The 23,123-nt window shown below is 33.3% G+C and overlaps 3 protein-coding genes across 5 annotated transcripts; 1 reads left to right on the forward strand and 2 right to left on the reverse strand.

Moving 5' to 3' along the window:
- The first annotated feature begins 1,366 nt into the window (after nucleotides 1-1,366).
- Nucleotides 1,367-4,413, forward strand: LOC129796218 (lysosome-associated membrane glycoprotein 5). The gene is made up of 4 exons (XM_055838002.1): nucleotides 1,367-1,580; nucleotides 1,675-1,769; nucleotides 1,849-1,974; nucleotides 3,042-4,413. Exons 1-4 carry the CDS (start codon nucleotides 1,535-1,537, stop codon nucleotides 3,603-3,605), a joined length of 831 nt encoding a protein of 276 aa, XP_055693977.1. The 5' UTR covers nucleotides 1,367-1,534; the 3' UTR covers nucleotides 3,606-4,413.
- A 1,390-nt stretch (nucleotides 4,414-5,803) lies between these two features.
- On the reverse strand, nucleotides 5,804-9,898 carry LOC129796231 (MD-2-related lipid-recognition protein-like). Its single transcript, XM_055838016.1, has 2 exons — nucleotides 8,370-9,898; nucleotides 5,804-6,271 (listed from the first exon to the last, which is right to left on the reverse strand). Exons 1-2 carry the CDS (start codon nucleotides 8,728-8,730, stop codon nucleotides 5,898-5,900), a joined length of 735 nt encoding a protein of 244 aa, XP_055693991.1. The 5' UTR covers nucleotides 8,731-9,898; the 3' UTR covers nucleotides 5,804-5,897.
- Nucleotides 9,899-10,369: 471 nt separating this feature from the next.
- On the reverse strand, nucleotides 10,370-23,123 carry LOC129796049 (uncharacterized). 3 transcript variants are annotated; one of them, XM_055837731.1, is made up of 8 exons: nucleotides 19,360-20,066; nucleotides 18,011-18,316; nucleotides 17,593-17,831; nucleotides 17,284-17,463; nucleotides 13,991-14,216; nucleotides 11,797-13,074; nucleotides 11,082-11,734; nucleotides 10,370-10,951 (listed from the first exon to the last, which is right to left on the reverse strand). In XM_055837731.1, exons 2-8 carry the CDS (start codon nucleotides 18,132-18,134, stop codon nucleotides 10,787-10,789), a joined length of 2,865 nt encoding a protein of 954 aa, XP_055693706.1. In that variant the 5' UTR covers nucleotides 18,135-18,316; nucleotides 19,360-20,066; the 3' UTR covers nucleotides 10,370-10,786. The 3 variants fall into 3 exon arrangements, with proteins under 3 accessions (XP_055693706.1, XP_055693707.1, XP_055693708.1); XM_055837732.1 differs by lacking the exons at nucleotides 18,011-18,316; nucleotides 19,360-20,066 and adding an exon at nucleotides 22,819-23,123; XM_055837733.1 differs by lacking the exons at nucleotides 18,011-18,316; nucleotides 19,360-20,066 and adding an exon at nucleotides 22,754-22,899.

The following is a 23,123-nucleotide window of genomic DNA, read 5'->3' on the forward strand; positions in this document are numbered from 1 at the left end:
ACAGAAACGAGGTAAATTGTCGCTTCGCTCCAATTTTCCTCGCCCCGCTTCGCGGGGGGTTTTGCGCTTCGCGCAAATTTTAGAGAGAAAAAATTGTGATGACTTATAAGTATGATTGGGCACACTCATCAATCTCAAAAAAAAAAATTCAAAGGGAAGAAATCATTTTCATACAACATTTCCGGCGCCAAATTCAAAAATTCGCAAAAACTGCATGAGAGTTATATGGGGGATACCTGAAGGGGGGCTTCGGGGGGAAAATGGATACGGCCACTCGAAACCGCCTGATATAAGGAGCCTCTGTACCAAATTTCATCGCGATCGGTCAAACGGTGTAGATTTGTATAGCCGAACACGACGGAAGATTACCAACAAACAGACCTTTCTTTATTATATAGATGTAAGAAGAGGGAATTCAAAAATTGGTGTAACGGCCAAATTTGTTTCATTTTCTCTCCGCTTTGTCATTCTTTGTCTCTTTCAAGACGTTTTTAATCCAAAAAAAATCATTTAAAAATTAGTTTTGTGTTCTAAAATGGACAAAAGACTTTGACCTAAAGAATTTGCTTTTTTTGCGAAAAGTTCTATGATTAATATGACTTTTTTCAATTATTCTGGGAGAAAATTTAGGCGGTCGCAATTGGGCCACATTTCCCTATGCGGAAATATTTTGTATTAGAAAATATTCAACTATTTGACAATATTCCACGATTTTGAAATAAAAGATTCAGAAATATTAAAATTAATTTGTCGATAAACACATTTTATTGTTTTTAATGTTTTCTTTAGGATTTTCATTCAATTTTTCAAAGAATAATATCTTACCGACTTTACCAAACATTATGACTGGCTCTGTGGATGTCAGAAATGTCGGTCATCAAAAAAAAAAAAATTTGATTTTTAACGAAAATTTTAGATATTTTTTATACATTCCAATTTTCTCAGATAAACATTTATAATTGAAAATTAATTAAAAATATTAATAAAAAAAATGAAAAAAGCCATACTAACCGTTACATATTTTTAAACAGTGTATACTATACCTAGTTGCCCCAAGGCGGCGCTGCATTCACAGAGAACAGTTCACAATTCCCGCCAAAAGGTATTTAATTTATAAAATTGCTCTCTAACTGAAAAATGTTGAAACTGAAAAATAATTTTATTTAATTTTCTAAATAATTCTCTCTAAACACAATTTCTAATTCACAAGGAAACTCAAATTGTATTCCTTAAAATTAAAGCAAAAATGACAAAACATTACAATTCCTACAAGTTTTCTCAATGAATTTTCTATTGATTTTCATTGCAATTTTCCTCTTTTTACGCCACACTGCTCTGCTCATGCGCCAACCAAGAAAAAATCATTATTGCATTCCTTGAATGAGGGAAAATCTAATGGAAAATTTGGCATTTAAAATCTTTCAATATTTGTGATTAATTCAGTGGAATTGTGCATAACGGAATTGTTGAGAAATAAAATCAAGAAGTGTGAACAGACTAGAAAATAAAAGGGCAACAAAAGGAAAGAAGCAAAATGCAAAAGCTGCCAGAGAAAATTCTCTTCTTCATTTTTATTTTATGTAAGTCCAAATGGAAAAGTCATTCAATATGCTGAAAGGAAAAAAAAAATGTTTACGGAAAATGTGAATTTTCCAACTAATTACCCCCAAATAGTTTCCCTCCTTAAGGTCGCTGTGAGTCTTCAGCTCGAGGGATTGTCCACAAAGAAGCCGAGAGTTACGAAATACACAACAAAGTCATCACAGAGTGTAGGATGGATGAGTTTATTTGCATAATTTTCCATCTTCTATGTTGCCTTAAAAATTGCTTTTTTTGTGCTGAAAATAGGTGACTCCCTCTCCTGCCACAACATCTTTCTATCGTGTTAATGCAACAAATGGGGCGACATGCATCCTAATAAGGACAGATGGGCTTCTAAGTATTCAATACAGGGACAGACTAGGGGAGGACAAGGTAAGAACTATTGGCTGTTAAAGAATCCTTAAAGAATTTTTTATTTTAGAAGAAATTGTTATAAAAAATAAGAAATTATTGATAAATGTAAAAAAAAATGAAAACTGTTCCGTAAAACACTCTAGTTTCGCACAAAGTAAAATAAAGTCAAAATTATCTCCGCGGAACATGCGAAACAAACGAAGAAATTCATAAAAACTGAGGAAAATCTAAATTAATTTCATGGAACATGAGAAACTAGAAAAATGTTTTAAAACATGGAAGACACAAATTTCTAACTTCAAACTTTGAGCTTAAATTTCTATTATAAGAAAATGTTTTTCCAGATTTTCTTTTAACAAACTTCTAGTATCTGAAGTCGCCTACACATAGATGTAGAATTTATTAAGATAAATTGGATAGATTTTAATCTATGGCGGTTTAACCCTTTAACGCTGACCCAAACGTGAAACATTTTATTTTTTCAATTATTTATGAATGTAATTGTTTTTCCATGTTACAAATGCATCAAATTCACGCATAAGGGGCCAAAGAAGACGTTCTGACTGAGAAAAGTCCTCAAAAAATATTCATAGAATAAAAATCGCGATAAAAGAGCGCATGTTTCAATGTTTTTATGTTTCACGTTGGACGTTAAAGGGTTAAAAACTCAAATTGGCAGCGATTACCAGTTTTGTCCTCCAAGTGATAAAGAAACATAAAATACGAAACTATGTACGCAAACTTTGAAAGAAACTAATTTCCACGGAACTCGAAAAGCGTGAAAACAAATTCTTTTACGTGAAAAATCATAATTAATTCCATAGAACATGAGAAACGAGCAAATAGTTTTCAAAAATCGTTAGAAACAAGGTGAAAATAGTCCTACGGAACACAAGAAACCCGAAACAACAATAGAAATAGGTGAAAAGTACAAAAGTTTCGCTCAAGTTTCGGTTTTTCTTAGTTACTGCGGAATTAAGATTTGTAGTTCTAACGTTTCATTATTTTTTTTGTTTATAATTTCTCGTGTTTTGTAAAATTGTTTCTGATTTTTTTTAACTATTTTTTTTTTAAATTCCCTTCAGGAAGCAGATATTTTTCTTCCGGACAATGTTGATTTAAGCGGCGAATGCTATGAGGATGAATCGAGCATCACAATGGGTTTCAAGGGTTTCGTTCTGACGATGAATTTCAAGAAAACCCCCGGTGGGGAACGATGGTATATCAACAACGTAGATCTCTCATACTCATCGTCAAATCACGTCTTTGAGCACGTAGATCGTCCCAATCTCGATGTGAAGCTCTCCACGCCGCAGCACAACACCCTGCTGTTCCCTACGCCCGTTGGGAAGTCCTACACGTGTGACACGGAAAAGGTGATCACGATGTTTGCGCAGGATGAGGATGATCGTTCGGGGCATCTGGCCAAGCTCTACCTGCGAGATTTGCGAATGCAGAGCTTCATGTACAAGAAGGCCAGTACATGGGGCCCGTCGTATCAGTGCAGTGCCACTGGGACGTATCGCGATGAGACAGCTCCCATTGCCGTGGGTTCAACATTGGCCATTGTTACGCTCTGCATCATCACGGGCTACGGTCTGTGGCGGTATTTCAAAGTAAAGAAGGTGCAGTATGGTACAATGGAGTAAATTAAGTGCGTGTCTGTACTTTGCCTGTACCCCGCCCACCTCTTTCATCTTATCTTAATTGATTATTTAATTGCATAAATTTCTCTATTTTTTTTTTTACAAATGGATGAAAATTATTTGTTTTTTTTTTAATAATTGTGATAATTTTTTTAAAAGTTTAATATTTGCTCTGAGAATTAATTTCTGGTGGAGCATTTTAGGCGTTTTAAGGGTCCTTTTTGTCAGTTATTGATCTCAAAATTCTCTTTTTAGCAGAAGAAAGTTCTTTATATAATCAGAAAATTATTCTTCTTTTGATGATTATATTTTTTTTTCTGGACAAAATAAACGTTATATTTGATGAGAAATTAATTCTTTAATTCAAATGAATAATACTCTTTTAGTTCAGAAGAATGTTTTATATGAACAAAATTTATTCTCTTAAGCAGAAAAAAATGGAAAATTGTTTTATTTTGCATTACATTTAATTGAAAAGAAAAAGAAGATTGAAAATGAATTTTTCTTTGACCAAAATGTACAATTTTTTCTGATAATTTTCTTATTTTCCTAATCTCTCCTACTTTAATCAACAAGAACGTACTACTGATCAAATAGAATATTTTTCTGTATAAAAAGAACGTTTTATTGGGCAAAAAAACATTCTTCTGTCAAACAGAAAATTTTTCTACCGGAAAATTAATTGTTTCATTGTAATGAATTCTCTCCTTTTTTAAATCAATTTTTCCAAAATCAATTTATCTAATATCTTTTAATTAAGTTGTAAAATTGAAGAAATTAATTTATTAAAACAGAAATTCTAATTAAACCATAGGGGAGACCGGGGTAAAAATAGTCATTTTGGAATTTTCAAATGCCAATTTCTCCCAAAACATAAATCGGAAAAATCGGAAAAAATTAGGGTGCAAAGCCCTACCAACCTATAATTTTTGACAGTAATTTGGAGGTTATGTGATCAGTACTTTGGGAGTTGAAAAAGAAAATAAATTTTTGGCCCATTTCCCAAACTTTTGCGTATTGAGAAAAACGAGTTTTCCGAAGTTTTCCTTCAGCAATTTTCCAATCTGATAATTTTTCTCACTAGCTAGGTTACTTCAGAAAACGTTGCCAAGGTGTATTTTTCACTAACTTTTAATGATTTTTCTGTACAATTATTTGAATCAAAACATACCCCTTGGGGTAGATCTAGTCATCCCATGTAAATTATATGGGAGATCGAAATTTTTGGCATATTTTCTATTCATTTGTTGCAAAATGGCGTGTTTGAGAAAATCGCAAAATTCTCTGTTTTAGTGCGTATAAAAGTGAAATTCCTTGTCGTGGATCAAAAGGTGAGAAGTTTAGCTATCAACTACTATCAATCTCTCAGGTGGAAAATCATTGGAAATGCCGGAAAATTCGACCGACTTTATTTAGCCAACTGGTGACTATATTTACCCGCCGCGTTTAAAAAAAGTCAGAAGCGGAAGGGTTTAGGAAAAGCTCGAAAACTCATATTTCCCGTGGAGATAGAGAAAAGTGGTCTGAGACAAAGTTGTAGGCCAGGAAATTTCCTATAAGAATGACCTATCGAGGAAATTTTCTTGCTCTTGGGGAATCCTGCAGATAAGGATTTACGCAAATTGACTATTTTTACCCCGGTCTCCCCTAAGTTATTTAAAAAAAATAAAAGGAATCAAAATTATTTCATACTTAAATAAATGAATTAATAATTATTTAAATGTTAAAAAAAAGAAGAAAAACAGCCAAAATAATTTTTTAACCCCCTTAATTGACCACAAAGGGTTCTAAATTAAATGATTATAAATTAAATGAAAGTAAAAAAAAATCCAATGAATGATATAAAGTCTTCCAAAGTTTTTTGGCGTAGTTTAAAGAAAGATGTTGAAGATATTATTAGAAAGTAAAAAAAATATATATATTGCAGAATTTATGATATTCTGACCAAGTTATAGAGGCATTTTAGAAAAAAGAAAAACATATCACATATTGATGTTGCAAAATCAAATTTATCGCCATATATTAATGATTAATATCATATTTAATTATAAACTATTTCTTTAAAAAGAAAAAAAATAAGCCCAAAAAAATGATTATATCGTATCACGTTGAGAACCATTCTTTTTGTCTTTAAATCAGTGTAAAGCTTCTTGCGTGTGGTGGATGAAACGAAGGAAGGAAATGTGAAAAATAAAGTTCAATTAAAATACAAAAATTTGAAAATTTATTTTATCCTCAAAAGAGAGCATTGTGGTTGTCTTCACATGAAATTATTCTCAGCACTTTTCCTATCGCTTATTTTGTCAGGCGAATTTTGGTGAGGAAGCAGCAAAAGTTCTCATCTTCATTCTTAATCTTCATCTTAATGTCGAATTGTCTAATGGGGAACTTCTTCGATACGTTGAGTGTCCACGTGTAGGTGTTGTTGATGTTCGCCTCAATTGGGCACGTGACAATGTTGCATCCATTTGTATCGACACCAATTAGGGGTAGATCCACCCCCTCGTTGCTCCAGTACACACGACTATCCAGCTCCGTGGCACGGAATTCACTTGAGTAGTCAAATTCAATGCTTGCCGATCGGCCACGTTTGATCTTGCACGGAAGATCATTTGCAGCTTCGGGGCATGGATTTATCCGAACAGCATGAATTGTACATGCTAGCTCAGCTGAAGAAATATTTAAACAAGAAATTATTGAAAAAAAATCATATTTAAATAATTAATTAATAATAATTGATAATTTTATTTTATTGTAAAAAAAAACTCATTAGTGAAGAAATATCTTTCATAGAGAAAATTAGAAAATCTTTTTTAACCTCTAGGCCGCCAAGCGGGGTCGTTGAACGACCCCAGCCCTATATTTCGTGCTATAACTTAATAAATATAAAAGTTAGCGTTCCCATCTTTTGGAAATAAGTTCCTTGGTTATCTGAGGAGGTTGTGTAAAAATTTCAGCTCAATCCGTCCACCACAAGAAAAGTTATTAAGGAAAATGTAGAAGAAGGGAATTCAAAAATTGGTGTAACGGCCATGCTGCGGAAAATTTCTTAGAATGAAGTTAGTCACATCATAAATCATATGGTTGAAGGGGGTTGAAGGGTTGTGTTTACTTTCTCACTTTACCATCTCAGTGTCAGAATTATCGCGAATAAGTAACATAAACAACATAAAACATAATTAGAAGCATATAAATGTGCAAAACAATAAAGAATATTCGAGAAATATTGCCATTTATCACGGTGCGGGAAGTGAGGGGAATGTGGGGAAGTAGTGAAAAAAAATAGCAGTTGCGGTCAACTTCGTGGCTTTCTCACGAAGAAAGTGTGAAAAATGAGTGAAAAATGTTTTTCCCTAATATCTTCTTCTGCGTGTTTCCGGGTGGCGAATTTGTGATGCAAGGGGCAAGAGGACTATATAAGGAGTCTAAAGGTAGTGACCCGACAGTTCCCGGTTTTATAGTTTATGAGAAAATCGACTTCCTTTTTGGGGTCGTTCAACGACCCCACCTTGGCGCTCTAAGGAAGCTCCAAGGTCTTGGCGGCCAGCAGGTTAATAATTAAATTCTGCGGATGATAATTGTTTGTATCATTTCTGGAATTCTCTTCATTGTTAAACAAATTAATTGAGGAATTCCCATTTTAAAATGAATCATAATGGATTTGTTTGGGGTGGTCGCGATTATAGTCGCTTCCAAATCCACTGCAGCTAAAGTAAGCTTATTGTGGAGAAGATGAATATTAACAGTGGTGGCAATGATAATAGAGCACAATTTCTCGAATTTTTCTCAAATTAAAATTCTGTATGAGTTGAGCAAAAAAAAAAGTCAACAAGAGTTGAGAAAAGCTCAAAATATATACACATTAAAAATAATTTAGTAAAAAATGCACGAATCTTACGAAAAATTTTAGTAAGAAATTTTACTAAAGCTCAAGGAAAAACATTAAATTGTTTGTTTTATTTTCTACAACTTCAGTAAATCTCTAAATGAACTTTATTGTGTTATTAATAGAATTCTTGTAGGAATTTTTTTTTATTAAATTATCTGAAATATAGAATTTTCTTGTTCTAATTTCATTTTCATATGCTCCTTTTAAAACCATTCAGCTTCATAACGACTAAAATTTTACTATTTTTTTACTAAAATAAATTGTCAGCGGTCCTGCTTGGGTCAATAGACCCAAAGACCTCCAAGTGGGGCTAAAATAAACTAAAATAAATATTTTAAAAAATCAGCAATATTATGTAAATTGTAAAGGGATAGTTTCTTTTAACTAAACTTTAAGGAAATTCTTCATGGAACGAAAACGAATTTTTTCCATAAATATATGGTTCATTTACGGGAAATTTTCTAAAATTATTTTTAGTGTGTAGCTCCTAGTGAGATATCAAGAAATTCCTGGATTTATTTGGGCCAAGATCAAACTTTCAGCATAAATTAATCATATTCATAAATTTTTGCAATGTTTAGCACAATAAAATGACTAAAAGTTTAAATACAAAAGAGTTATCGTGCTAAACTCTCAATAAATATTTAAAGTCATTGTCTCATCGTGAGAGAGTTTATCAACACATTTTCCCCATCATATGTTGGTAGAGTTAATCATATTTTGACCTTTACCACCGATGAAGCTTTGTTACTTTTCATTCAAATTCACATGATAAGGCCAGATTAAGTCTCGCAACGAGCAAAAATTTTTTAAACTCAAATCAGCTTTTTTTTTCTTAAGAGGATAAGAGAATTATGAAAGATTTTTTTTTGACTCACATTTTTCCTCACACTCCTGAAAACGCACGAGTTCAGCTGCACTCAAGCACAATACTATGCTGAGGATAAAACCAATTTGGGACACTTTGAAAAACATTTTTTTTTGTTCTTTCACTTTCTTGAAGAAGAAAAACTTTATTAAGTAAAAAAAGAAGTTAAAAATGGATATTTTTAAAAAGTTTTTTTTTGTTGAAATTATTTGTGGATGTTTGGTGAACGCAACACTGCTTGTTAGCCACCGAAAGATTGGATGGAACTGAGAGTAGAAATATTTGGTAAATCGACTAAATACTTTCAGTCTTGTTGAGTTGAACATAACAAAATCCAGAGGCCTTATCTTCCATTTTGACTGCAATGTCATAATTATTCTCTCTTGATAACAGTGCCGATTTTATACGCAAAATATACAAAATAATCTTTTGCTCTTTATGTATAAACTAGTTAATCTCTGAGCTTTTCTTATTAAATAGTAGAGAGAGAGGGATTACAATGATTTTTTAATCTATTTATCTTCACTAAATGTTTGTTCTTTTTCTTTAAATTACTTACATTATACAAACTACAAAAGAATAATAATTAAATCTTAAAATATATTTCAACAAATAAAAAAGACAAAAATTCACAATAATTCTGATAATTCTCCTAAAAAATCATCCGTGGGCCATGCGAGTTTATTTTAATTCAACTAGAACGTGCAATGTCTCCATCAGAACACGGTTTAAAATAAATTTGGTCACGGTTGTGCAATTTTCTTTTTAAATTTAATTAATATCAATAAATACTTTATGATAATCTCCTCATCTTTTGTCATTTTGATGAAATTTAATGGAAATTTTGAAAGTCTATTCGAAAAGTTTTTGTATTAAAAAAATAAAAAAGAAATAAATCCTTGTTTAGGATTTAAGCTCTGTCTTGAAAATCCCATGATAAATTTTCTTATTTCTCAGGTAAAAAAAAAAAGACTAAAGAATTGAATGAAGAAATATTGGATATTCGGTCAATTTACAATGTTGTGGGAGTAAATAATTATTTATCGTTAACCCTTCCATGCACTATGCTGGAATATTATTAAATTTTAAATAACAATTTATAAATAATTCTTTTGATATTAAGTTCTCTTGTTCTAACGTTTTTAAGGTACCTTTTCTTACACTTAAAATTCATTTTATTATTTTACGTTTATTCTACTATTTGACGTTCATTCTAACATTTGATGCTATTTTATTAACGATTCTTCTTTTTTTCAATCGCCACAGAATATAATCCCAGTAAACAAATTTTGCCAATCATTGTCAATTATTGTGGTCATATTGAGGCAATATAGGTCCGCAAAGATGATCAATAGTTGATCAATCGGATTGATAAACAATAACAGGTCAATATGTAATCAATTCGATTGATAAACAATTATCGCTCAATTTGTAATCAATCATGTAGGTCTGCATAGATGATAAATTACTGAGCAATCAGAATTGATCTGAGATTGACCAATGATGATTAATCGACTGACAGGCTCAAATGATTTTTCAATTATTGATCAACTAATGAACAATCAATATTGATTGAGCTTTTATGGACTCAATCATTTATTTACTAGAATTCTATAATTTAACATTTCGTTATTATCCTGTATGTAGAGAAATTTTATTATTTTAAGATCGTCCAAAGAAAACTTGGAAAAACATTTTCTTATTGAGAGAAAATTAATATCAAAGTTTTTGCGTTAAGCACCTAGATCCTCCAAGGGTTAATGTTCAACAATTTTTTTTCTGTGTAACGTTTCTTTATTATTTTAGACATTTTTTTCCCAAACTGTCATTTTTTGACGTTTATTTTAATGCTTCATGTTTTTCTTCTTACTATGCTTGACGTTCTTTTTCTTCTAACGTTATACGTTGCTTTTTACGATTGACGTTTCCTTTTCAAAGTTTGCCTCTTTTTTTCTTACTGTTTGATGTTTTATTTTTCTAACTTTTTTTTACAAAAAGTTTCTTTTGATCTCATAAGTAAAAAATTTAAATTTTTGGAATGTTCAGACATTTTTCTCTCTGTAAACATTTGAGTCGACATGAAAGGGTTAACTAATTATATTTTCGAATAGACTCTGTTGAATTATATTTTTTCAGTGAATATTGTATGTTTTATTTAAATTTAAAAAAATAGAGTGCAATAAATGATTATTATCTGAAATGAAGTTATTTATTATTTTACATTTTTCCTATTGCACTGATCCGGCCCAGAAAAAATTTATGATGCTAAAAATCTTGATGATTTACATTAAATTTTGCTCATCAATGTTGGGAAATCTACTTAGAAAATAATAATAATAAAAAATCTAAAAGTAAAAGAAGAACTTCTTCGAAAGTTCTTTTTAATGTAAGCGGAAAGGGGTAAAAGGGTATGAGAATTTAAACTTTTTATACGATACAGAGAGTTGTGTCCTTGCAGAGGGATATTTGAGCTTCTTGCAGGATACGCAATCTCGGACCAAGTGGTACACCCAACTTCTGCAGACGCTCCTCACCCAAATAGGGCAATTCAATCATACCTACTTTCTCCGATTCAAACAATGTGGCGTATTTCTGTGCAATTAAATGGTAAAAAGAATTTATTAATTTCACGCAGAATAAAAGAATTTTTCTTCTTCCCTCTAGAGAAGAGTCTCTAGCATAGAGTCTGGGGAGGCAGTTGAGGAATTCAATTTATTCTCACCTCATATCCTAATTTCTTAAGGAAGAGTCTCATGAGTGGTGGATCTTCCCCAAAGAACTTCGTGAGCTTCTTCACGCGTTTTGGATTTGTGAGATTTGGTGATTCCGCATTAGCACCCCCGTGACTTTGGAAGCCCATACTGTGATTCGTCTGAAGACGCAGCGTGGCCAGATCATCGCGTAATCTTTCCAATTCCTGCGTTACAACATGCTGTGAACGCATTTCCGACGACAAGTGCGCCACACTCCGTGCCAGGGTCACCACATGCGATTCAAGACGCTGAAATCTCTTATTAATCCCCTTCATATCGCGAACTTTCCTCCTCTCATCTGTCCTCCTGCGCTCCCGGATTGGTCTCCCACTCACTGAACTTGACGGAAGCGACGAGAGACTCCCTTGGCGTCGTCGCACCCCAATCCTGGGATTATCTTGCAGTCGATTGGGAATTCCGGGGATTTTTGAGCCAATAATCCGAAGAACTTCACTATACATGTACTCAAGGCCTTCCAGCTGACTCCGAATATGCCGTAGACCCTGTGTGTCTGTCTCTGAGTCACTCACGGACTGCCCAGCACACCATGGTGCTCCCAAGAGGGATTCCAAGTCAAGTGAACGTGTGGTTGTGGAGGCTACATCGTTATCTAGGCCGAATACTAAAAAAAGACAATTCTAAAAAATCTCAGAAACACAAAAAGGTGTCCTTGTGTAAACTTACAGTGCCTCTTGAGGAGTGTCTGCTCGTGCCTCTTTGTACCAGATCGCACATGCCCTTGCTTCTGAACAGCTGATCCCGGCCAACCAGCACGTGACGGTCCAATTGGTCCTGAATGCCTTCCAGGACGATTGTAGCTATCCGCACCGTATTCCTGTTTCCCCGATGATTTTTCCTGACCCCCCGGAGTTGTATACCGCGTACTTCCACCCGGGGAGAGTGGCGGAAGTGGTGGTGTAACCGATGATGCACTCCCAGAGATTGTACTCTCTGGTCGCATTGAGAGATTCTGCATTCCAGGCTCGAGAATTTGTCTCAGTTCCGCATCCACAATGTCCGCCCATTCCGAATCATTCTCCTTCGCACGTGGCGGTGGATTTGGATGCTCTGCCGGTGGATTCGCCGTGGTGCCTTTGCGGCAGCTCGAGTAGGCTGCACTCCCTCGACCCGAGTCAACATTTGAACTCTGATTGCCACTCTTGTCGTAATCTGAGCTTGCGCCAGAGCCGGAAATTGGCTTTGCTACCTCCGTGGTTGTTTTATGATCGGGTTTTTGGGGTATTTTTGGTGGCTCCTGCATTTGGGGCTTTGGATACGGCCACACCCTATCGGGATGCACGTACGATGAATTGCAATCCTTCTGATCATTTTGGCTCTTATACATTTGCTCCTCTTGCACCTGATGCTGCTGCTGATGGTAGCTACCTGGTGTGGGAGTTTGGGAATCTTTGTTACCCTGATAGCTCAGCTGTTGCTGGAGATTTGTTGCGTAGGCTGATTGAAAGGGAATTGCTCCTTGCGAGCTCTGTGGTCTACTCCCATACATCTGACCATGGGGCTTTTCACCGGGATGATACACAACGGGTACACGTGGTGGTTGAGCCACAAAACCCCCCTCATCGCTATCCGTCATGTCGATATTTGCCAGGGAAGACCTCTTCACAGCTTTCACATGCTGATGATGGAAGCTCTGTGGGGCCTCCTCGTGATCTTTGGGAATATTTAGCTGTGGCTGTGACATTGCTTTCTGCTGCTGATTCACATTCCTCATCACATCAGCCGGCGTATACGGCCTCGGGGGTATCTGGTGGTGCTGATATGGGATCCTCGGGGATCCCGAAGCTGATCTATCGGACCAGATGTTTGGTTGAGAATTATTTAGCCCATTATTCTGCCTCAAATGCGCCGGGAGGGACATATATGGGGATTTATGCTCCATCGACTCCATGCATTGATTACCCGAAATTTGAGATGGATGAACGTTATTGAGTTCATCGACGCCTTATTAAAAAAAAATAATAAAACATTAAAGGAGAGATTTTCGGGGGGTGGGGGACAGGGGCGTAGTGAGGGAGGGGTTTTGGGGGCCAAAACCCCCCTCAAGCCAAATTAACTCAAGAACAGATTGACCTTTCAAAAATCCCTAAACGTTTCGATTTTGGGATCGTGAGATTTCTTAAAAAGATTTTCAACGTAGGTATATTTTAAGCAAAACTTAAGATTTTCAAAATCAGGGTTTTCGGGTAAAATGCATGTTTTTCGAAGATTTTTAATAATTTAGATGCCTGAAAAGCATCAGGGCATGAATTCTCTAAGAGGGAAAAACTCCCGTGATAAACTCCTAAGGGCTTTAGCGCTTTAAAAGAAACGTGAAAACCGGGAAAATCTAACGGGAGTTTATCACGGATGCATTATTTTTCTTAAAGGATCATGCTCACATGAAGTTTTCCTCACTTTTACTCTGCAAAAAGCCTTCGGGAGTTTATCACGAGAGTTTTTCACTCTTAGAGAATACAGCCCCAGGAAAAATCTTCGGAAAATATGAATTTGAACCAATTTAACCTGACAAGAAATAGACTTGAGGATATTAAATATTTTCCTAAAAATATCGAGATTTTCTTTTGAAAAATTATGAAATTCTTAAGGATTAAATAATCTTTGGTTTTGCATAAGAACTTAAAAAAAACTTGTTTTTTTTAAAGAAATTTATGACATTTCTAAGAGATCTTAAGACGGTATGACTAGTGAATTTCACCCATTGATTGCCACTAAGGCCGTTTTTCTTACAAAAAATACAAGAAATTTTTAACCTTCGTCGTACAATTTAAAAAATAAAAATGAAAGAAACATAGCTAAAACCCCCCCTAAAATTTGGTTCTGGCTACGCCCCTACTAGGGGATGGGCAAATCATCGAACCTTCTGAATTATCCTTCCGGAATTTCGATGAGATCAAATCCTTTAGTGTGTGGTAGGTCTTTGACACGGCATTCTTGGATGAATCCCTCAATTCGTTATTCTTGCTGTTATTCTCACGTTCCGCCAGTGCTGTAACGTCTTCTGGAAGGCGAGCTGGTGTTCTTGGAATCGCCCCACATGCCACTTTTGGCGGCAATTGAGCAGATTGCTGCTGTGACAGGGAGTTCTGCACAAAGGTACCCCCCAAAAAAATATTAATATAAGCAAAAAGATCTCTTCGCTAAATCCCCTAAATCTTAATTAAAAATCTCAAATATTCTTCATGGCAAAAGGTGGATTCATCTCTTTGCCAGATGGAGCATTGTCTTTTATAAGAAAATAAAAAAAACCTTCATGGAAACTTTATACTTTCTAATATTTTTTCACACTATTATTATTTTTTTTCAATGGCAGAAATGCACATTGGGGGCCCACAAGGGGGGAGCTCCCCGCCCAACTTGTATTTTTTTGCAAAATAAATTCTTCTTCAAATGTACCCGCATTGATGTAGTTTTTTTTACAGCATGTACAGTCCATCCCTGGTGGAAATTGCTTTCATGCATGAAGAGTACAACGTTCGAATTGCTAATGAGTGTATTTCTACTTCCACCATAAGAATTACCTTCACCGGGCCATCATCAACCATTAATAGTTAAGTTTGTATTAGTCTCATGAAGTTTTGTTGTATTTTATATAAAAATTGTAGGTTTATTTCCAGCGAAAAGAAGAGAGAAAAAAAGTGAAACAAACACAAATGAAATGTTATGTATGTACATAAATTAATGCACATTTTTCCCCTTCAAATGCCGGCCACGGTAAAGTCAACAGGTGCTGCGAAAAATCCCTCGGTGAAACAGTTAATAAAATTTTCATTACAAATGATACCAAACAGCCACATATGAAGAAACATATTCAATTAGCAGCTGGTATAATAGCAAAAAAAAAGAAACTTTTACATAATTTTTGTGGGAAGAATATTGCCCAAAAATCAATATATGCGAAATAATGAACTAAACACGCTACATTGTGAGGATTTATTGCGGTATATGATGAAATTTGACTACCACACAAGGTGTTTCAGTAGGAAAAATTATAATTTTTTGTGTGTAATGAACAAGTTATTTGTATTATTCGTATTATTAATTAAAATGAATTTTTATTTAATCAGCTATTTTAATGATGAGGAAGTTATATAGAGAAATATTGGAAAATTCATTTCAGTAGCGCTATGAATTTTACAAAAACCCTTAATTTCTGAAAGAAGTTCTGCACATACCTTTTCTTCATTTTTTTTCATAATTGGAAGTCAAAGAAGAAAATATTCTCACAAAATATGATAACAGAATTTATTAAATATAACTTTTATTTTGTTTTTTTTCCATAATATTGCAGTCGATTCTGATAAAAATCTTTTCATTTCTTTTCTTATAATTTAAAAGATGTAAGATTTTTCAGTTTTTATTTTAAAATTATTCTTTTATCGTTTCATTGTAGGATAAGAAATAATTGGTTCTACCAGAAAATAGTCAGAAAAATCATTAAAGACCCCTGGGGCTGTATTCTCTAAGCGGGAGAATTATCCCGTGATAAGTTTCATAAAGCTTTTCACGAAATCGTATTCTGTAAGAGATGAAAATATCCCAGCGATATTATCACGCTCATGGTTTGAGGTTATGTTTTTCTCCTCAACTTTTTGCGGGGAAAAGTATAAAAATTCTTATAAAATGTAATGAAATATTCTAAAACCCACTAAAATAGCATTGCTTCACCATGGAGATATGTTCTAGTGCTATTTGAGATGGAGAAAATTGAAATAACATAATAATTTACACATTTAATTATTGGATTCTACCATGGAATTCAAATTATAAAATTCCCGCCATGACAAATTCAGTGCCAAAATATCATTTGAGGTTATGTTTACTTTTTTCCCCTTCTCCCGCAATTTGCTATGAATAATAATGTCCATTTTATTTGCACTTATACTGATACAAAACACTACAAAACTATTTATTCTTATTATTTTTGAGTTTTAGGGTGATTTGAGGCGATAATTAGTGCAAATCACCCAATAATTTATAAGAGAGCTTTGGATTTGACATTTTCGAAAAAGCTCTACACAAAAATTGTCATCCACTTTTCACTCCCCGCAACAGAATACAAATTCGAAATTCGGAGAAAACGAGATTGTGAAAAGTTTCACATGAATTTATCACCGGCGTGATATTCTCCTGCTAAGAGAATACAGCCCCTGGGCATGAATTCTCTAAGAGTGAAAAACTCCCGTGATAAACTCCTGATGTCTTTAGCGCTTTAAAAGAAACATGAAAACCGGGATAATCTTACGGGAGCTTATCACGGATGCAATTTTCTTAGAGGATCATGCTCACGTGAAGTTTTCTTCACTTTTTCCCTGCAAAAAGCCTTCGGGAGTTTATCACGAGAGTTTTTCACTCTTAGAGAATACAGCCCCTGGAAAAGTTATATTCCTTAAAAAATACGATTAAAGAAAGAAATGAAATTACAAATTCTTATATGATTTTTCCTGGAATATCAAAAATCTCTTAACTGACAAATTTTAAGAAAAGAAAAGAAAAGATTTATCTCTAAATATTCTCGAATATTGCCTAAATGTCAAGAATATTTTCCAAAGCAATGAATATTTTTAATTATTCTTCAAATATATTTCACTATCAACCTAATATCTCGAATATTTTGCAATGGAATTATTTTTTGTCGGTAATTTTGGCAAAAGTGTAGGTAATTTTGGTCAAATTGTCGGTAGATTTGGTCAAACTTCACATAGTAAATTATTTATAGATTTAGGTTCTAGGATCGTTCGAAGGACATGGAAAAACTATTACGAGTTTCAATTTTTTTTTTATAAAAAATTCGAGTTTTTAAAAAAAAATCTACATTTACCCCTTTCTGTTTTTCAAAGATTCTTTTCGATTAAAAGAAGAATTTAAAAGTTCTAATCAAAAGAAGATTCATTGAGAATATACTTTTCTAGATCATTTTGAAAACACAGTTAAAAGACATAAATTTCATGAGCGCAAATGGGTTAAAATGTAACATAAATCGATCTTTAAAAAAGTCCTAAATATCAACTGAAATTTAAAAGAGTGTAATAAAGCGAAGCATCACTGTATTAGACAATCTCCAATTTATATTCTATTCTTTTACTTGATAAATTCTTTTTGCAATGGCATAGAAAATTTCTTGTTTGGAAGTAAAATAAATTTGAAACTCACCCATGCTTGAAGATGCTTCGGTTTGGGATGATCTGGCGCAATTGATGCACTTGCTGGACGTGGTAGCATTTGCAGTGTGACCCCACTTTTGAGGAATCCCGCCGGTGGGGTCCTGTAGTCATTCATAAGGGGAATTTTTGTGGAGCCCTTATCACCAGACAGGATGAGTTCCTTTTCAATCTGCTCAATTAAATCTCAATTAGATTCTTTTCTTTTCTTCCTCTTATTTTTGTGTAGACTAAAATAGGAAGTCTCGAGAGGAGGGAGAATGAAAACTATATTATGCAATGAGATTGTTTTAAAACTCACCGGAAACTTGGATGAGTGCGTCCTGAGGGCGGAATTACCATCGTGGTTGTTCTCTGTCATGCCCACGTTACTTGTTAAATCCATTGAAGCCGTAGCTCCTGGAATTGTAGACTCACTGTATACCATTGCAGGCCCTGGTGGTGGTTGAGGGGGCATTCTGTACGATGGTGGTTTATTTACTTGCTTCGACAGTAGATGAGAATCAAATCCACCATTATTTTTCTCAGCACTGCAGCTATCTGCAACAATATTAGAAAATACAATGCAATTAACTTTGTTGGTCAATTCCTTTTAAAAGTTTCTTAAGAAAATAAAAAGAAAGAAGAAGGTTTTTTATGACTATTTTGTGCGTGAGGTGATAAAATAAAAGGCAGTGCACCACATTTAATAATTTTTATTCGAGCTCTTATTTGTCTACCTGGAGTTCTTCGAAATCGCGGTTTATGCTGTTTCACCTGCCGTACAGTTCTAACACGAGGCATGAATTCGTCTCGTGGCATTGAAAAGCTATTCTTTTTTCTCTTTCTATGCGTTACTCTCATCCTCTATTTTTTTATTATTTAAAATTCTAACGAGAAATTTTATTTTTTTATAATTCATTTCCTTCATTTTTTTCTAGCAATATTTTACATTTTATTACACGGAAACTATTACAAAAAAAATCACTAATATTAAGCTCTAGGTGCATCCGGAGAAGGAAACAACGTGGAATATGAAATAAAAGCTGCGAAGGGGTATTTAATTAAATTTTTATAAAAGAAGATATTAAAAAGAAATTCTAATGTACGGGTAGATTCTGATAAAAATCTTTTCTTTTCTTATCTTACAATTTGTCAATTATAAGATTTTTGGTATTCTGGGAAAAATCTTATAAGATTCTGATATTTTATTTCTTTCTTTAATCGGATTTTTGAAGGAAAATTACTTTTGCAGGGCTCTTTAATGATTTTTTTGACTATTTTTTGGTAGAACAAATTCCTTGTTTTTCTTTTATTTAATGACAACAAACCGATTTTAAAAACTTCATCTGTCAAAATCTTATAGCAAACTTTTAAGTTCTTATAAAAGGAAAATAGATTTTTTTTATCAGAATCTACCCTCTATTTTTAAATTAATTTTGCACTTAAGATCCACTTAAGAAAAGAACAAAAAAAATAGGTGTTGTGCTCAAAAAATTTTTAAAAAAAGTTCTAATTCTTCTTATTATTTATTTACGTTTTAACAAGTAACTTTATATGCAATTCTGTTCGGTTAAGCAATTAAAGCTCAATTCAAATTACTTTAAAAACTGATTAGTGCAGTGCAATGGTACTTTGGATAGAATATAGGATATCTCTAATCCATTTAAATTAAAGGAAAATTTAGTAAAAATTTTCCTGAAATTAATTTAAATTTATTCAAAGGCAAATTCACTTCAATTTTAACTCATTTACTGCAGTTTGAAAGGAAATCGTCATTTTTCCTTAAACTTTGTAATAATAATAATAATTTGCCAATTGAAGCAAATTCTTTCCATTTAATGGGGAAGTTTTACGTCTACATTTGAGCAGTTTTAATGAGTTCTTTTTTTTAAAGAAATTTTTGAGTAATCTTCAAATTGTACGGTCCGTTTAACACTTAAATTAGGTACCAAAAAGTGCACAAACTTTTACCAAAAAACGGTTCAATTTAATTCATTTTACAAATATACTCTTAATGAACGTATATGTAGCACTTGACAAGTCAAAATTCTAAGTTGATGGATAATTTGTTGATTCAGACAAATACCCCTTCTTGTGTACACTATATAGGTAAAGTATAGGTATATAAAGGCCGCGAGGAGAAGACTTTTCAGACACGTCTGGCGTGTTTACAAGCAATTCACAAACTATGCCACATTGAGGCTTTCCATCGGTCACCCTCAAATGAGTAGCGTCCGCGGGTAGCCTGCGGAAAAGCTTCTCCAAAGAATTCCCAATACACAGAGAACACGAAAGTGAAAGAGTCACTAACCAAGTGAATCAGTGCTGTTTTTTTTCTTCATTCTTTAACAAATGGAAGAAGAAAAAATTCTTATAATATTAGTATTGTAATGTACGTGTGCAGAAATATATATATTATTCTATATAATAATAGGTATTTTATATACAAACATAGTGGGGCACAAAGAGTGTATTAGTGCCGATTCAATATATAAAAATTGGCGTGCTAGTGTGGCTGAGAAAGAGCCACAACGAAGAAATCGTGTCATACACCACTGCCTCTTGGAACGTTTTTGATCTTAAATAAAACGTTCCTCAACTCCACAACCAAACACATTTTGCTCTCTTTGCCGTGTAAAGGCCGAAAAAAATCCACAAGTAGTGAAAATATTAAAAGAATTAATGTACAAGAGTTTCTTTTCTCAACAGTCAAGACTTGCGGACTTTTTAATGCCCCATTGTTGCGGGGGAAAATTTTGAAATACAACACCTCACACCTCTTGCTCATGTGCTTCATTTTATAAATTATTTACACATACATTAATAAAACATTTCTTCAAATTCAAAAAAAAAAAATTAAACTAAAAATTAAGCATTCTAATGTGAAACACGAGAAACTCCCAAACTTGTGTGAAGAAATAGATAAAAAAAAGAAGTAAGAAATCATTCAGAGAGGCTTTCCACAAAAACCCATCAAAAGATATAATTAGTTTTTAAGAAAGAGAGAGAGAGAAAATTGCCTCAGGAGTATTCAAAAAACGCCAGAATATCTTTAACACTCGGAGGACTTTACTGGTAATTGGTACCAATTGAAACCTTAAAATCGTCACAGAATAAAATCTATTGGACTTATCTCGATGAATTTAGCATCTATGTGTAGGGAATTTTAATTACTTTATGATAGCAGAAAGAAAATCTCGAGAAAAGTCTTTTCTTTGGAAGATAATTTAGGTCAAAGTCAGAATCCAACGTGGAGGATCAAATTGGTAATAACTACCAGTCAAAATGCCATACATTTTTGCCGTGGTTTTGAGGTTATGTTTCCCCATATTTCCCAAATAAAGTACTCTTGTTCACTTTTCCTCAGTCAAAAATAATTAATGTGGACTAATTTTATTGCCGGAAGTGATTAAAAAGTTACTTAAAGAATCAAAGTTTGTGATTATTTAGGCGCAATAATAAATTATGTAAAATTGTAGCTAAAAAAGTCGTTTGAATTGGCAATTTTGCATTGATTCGACGCAATTTTTTTTCAGTGACGATTTTCTAATTTAAATATTTAGTAATTCGGTGTAGGAATGCTTGAAGGAGATTGAGAATTAGTGAAACTTTCGATCCTTGTTCAATAAACTGATTAATAATTAATTATTGAGCATATTTTATCAGCTGGTACTTATTACCAATTTGATCCTCCGCGTTGTGCCAAATGTTGGGTCCTCCAAGTGTTAAAGCCCTGCCAAATCCAACTGATTCATCCCAAAAGAAAAAAATAATAATCTTGCAACATAACACTGCTTTGGCAAAATGGGCATAATTGGAGGAATTATTATTTCTTTTCATCCCCTCCATTGCAGAGGCCAATTTCAATAATACTTCTCATCTTGGTCAGTTAAAAAAAATCGTCTGTAAGAATTATTCTAAAGAAATAGTCTGTGAATATTCTGAAAGAGATTACTGGAACCCTATTGTAGGTATTACAACGGAATAAAATCAATTTTAGGCATTTTGAAATACAAACGAAAGAAACTTTAAAGTTTGCCATTAAGGTAAGTTCAAGGCTAAACCATAAGTTGTGAAATAAAACTATTAAAATTCTGGGATATAAAATACTTCTTAGATTTTTTACGAAAAATACTCAAAACTTATTAAAAATACATTTGTTTCTTACTTTTTACATTTTCTTTTATAATTTTGTATATTATATTCATATTCTCAGATGAATTCCACCTTTACTATTATTCGCCATTTTGTTTTCTAATTCAAGTAAATTCTAACCTCAAAAAACACTTTTAACCCATTTTTTTTAAAGTGTTTTTCTTAATGTAATGTTTCTTAAACAGTACAATCAATTTTTCATTAACTTACGTGTTTTTACGCAATTTTTATCTTAAATCAAGTACATACATTAAAAAACATTTTGGTCGACTTTTATCGTAGATTCTAAATTTTAACACGTTCAGTTTTATATTTTTACGCTATATCTATATAACTTTAACTGAATTTTAAAATTAACCAGCATTCAGTTTAATTTCCGTCAATTTTATGTTTTACGTCATTTTTTAATGTAAAATTAAGTTCATCCTAACCTCAAAAATTTTTTTAGGCGTTTTTTTTTTTACGTAATTCCTCAGTTTTTAAGAAATATGTTGCGCTTCTTTTTAAAGGAAAAAATAGTTAATTCTAACTACAGAAACTTTTAGGCTGGAAATCTGGTGTGGTGGAGTTATTGCTGTTATCAGGCACTCAACATTATTCTAAATATTGTAAAAATTGCCGTGCAGAGTTATTTTATACCTACTATTAAACCGAAAGAGATTCTTTACTCGAATCGTTAACCGAAAGTACATATACCAGAGAGGAGAAATAAAATCACATGAAATTAGATCATTTTTATAACTTTTCAAAAATGGCCTAACGATTTACTTCATTTTCACTAATGAAGCATAAAATCAGCGGGGATGCGACGATCGTTGAGGCATCGTAAAAAGTGAAATTTCAAAAATTAACCCGAAGCTTTTATTAATTAGCAAGAAATGGTAATTTAAGATTAGAAATCGATTGTTTTGCATCTAATCTCTGCGTTTTTTACCTGAGTTTTTATTCAACATATAATTCAAGAGCTACTCATCCATGAAGTGGAGGAGATTTTTACAGTATTTTCTTCTCATTGAAATAATTATTGGAAATTTCTTTTAGTAAATTTTCCAAATCAATGTGTGTGTACACCATTTTGAATTGAATGTCTATCCCTTGGCCGTGAATTATCGCGAAATCGTTCATAAAGTGCGTCGTGTCCGCAAGAACCTGGTTAGGTAGGTTTTATTTAATCATTTTATGTGTAATGAATGGTTGATAGATATCCCAGGAAGTGAGTAAAGAATAATATTTTTTTAAGCTTGTCTTGCACTCTTGAACAGTTAATGCAAAAAAATTGAGAATTAAAAAAAAAGTCTTAAAGGAAGAGCACACAATTTATATACATGTAGGAGTAGCGCCACACTGGATGACCGCGAACCATAAGAAAAAAGACCTCAACGATGCTCACTTTTGTTGGAATAGGCCTGTATCACTGAATCTTTCATTCAAAACTTCACAACAAAGGCGCGCGTCCTTTTTGGGGGTTTATTATTATTACAAAAGAAGGTTTCACGAGGAAAACCTTTAAGGAATTTTCGGGACTTTTTTCTTTAAGACAATCCACAGGTGATTCACCACTTTAATCCACGATCTTTAAACAACTCGACGCGCATAGTGTTTGCTTTCGACTAACCATACAGATTAACAACTAAGCATAAAAGAGCTTGAAGAATTCACGCACACACATGGGCTCCAGCACACCTTTCACAATGA

This window comes from Lutzomyia longipalpis, chromosome 4 (genome assembly GCF_024334085.1).
Source record: "Lutzomyia longipalpis isolate SR_M1_2022 chromosome 4, ASM2433408v1".
NCBI lineage: Eukaryota > Metazoa > Arthropoda > Insecta > Diptera > Psychodidae > Lutzomyia > Lutzomyia longipalpis.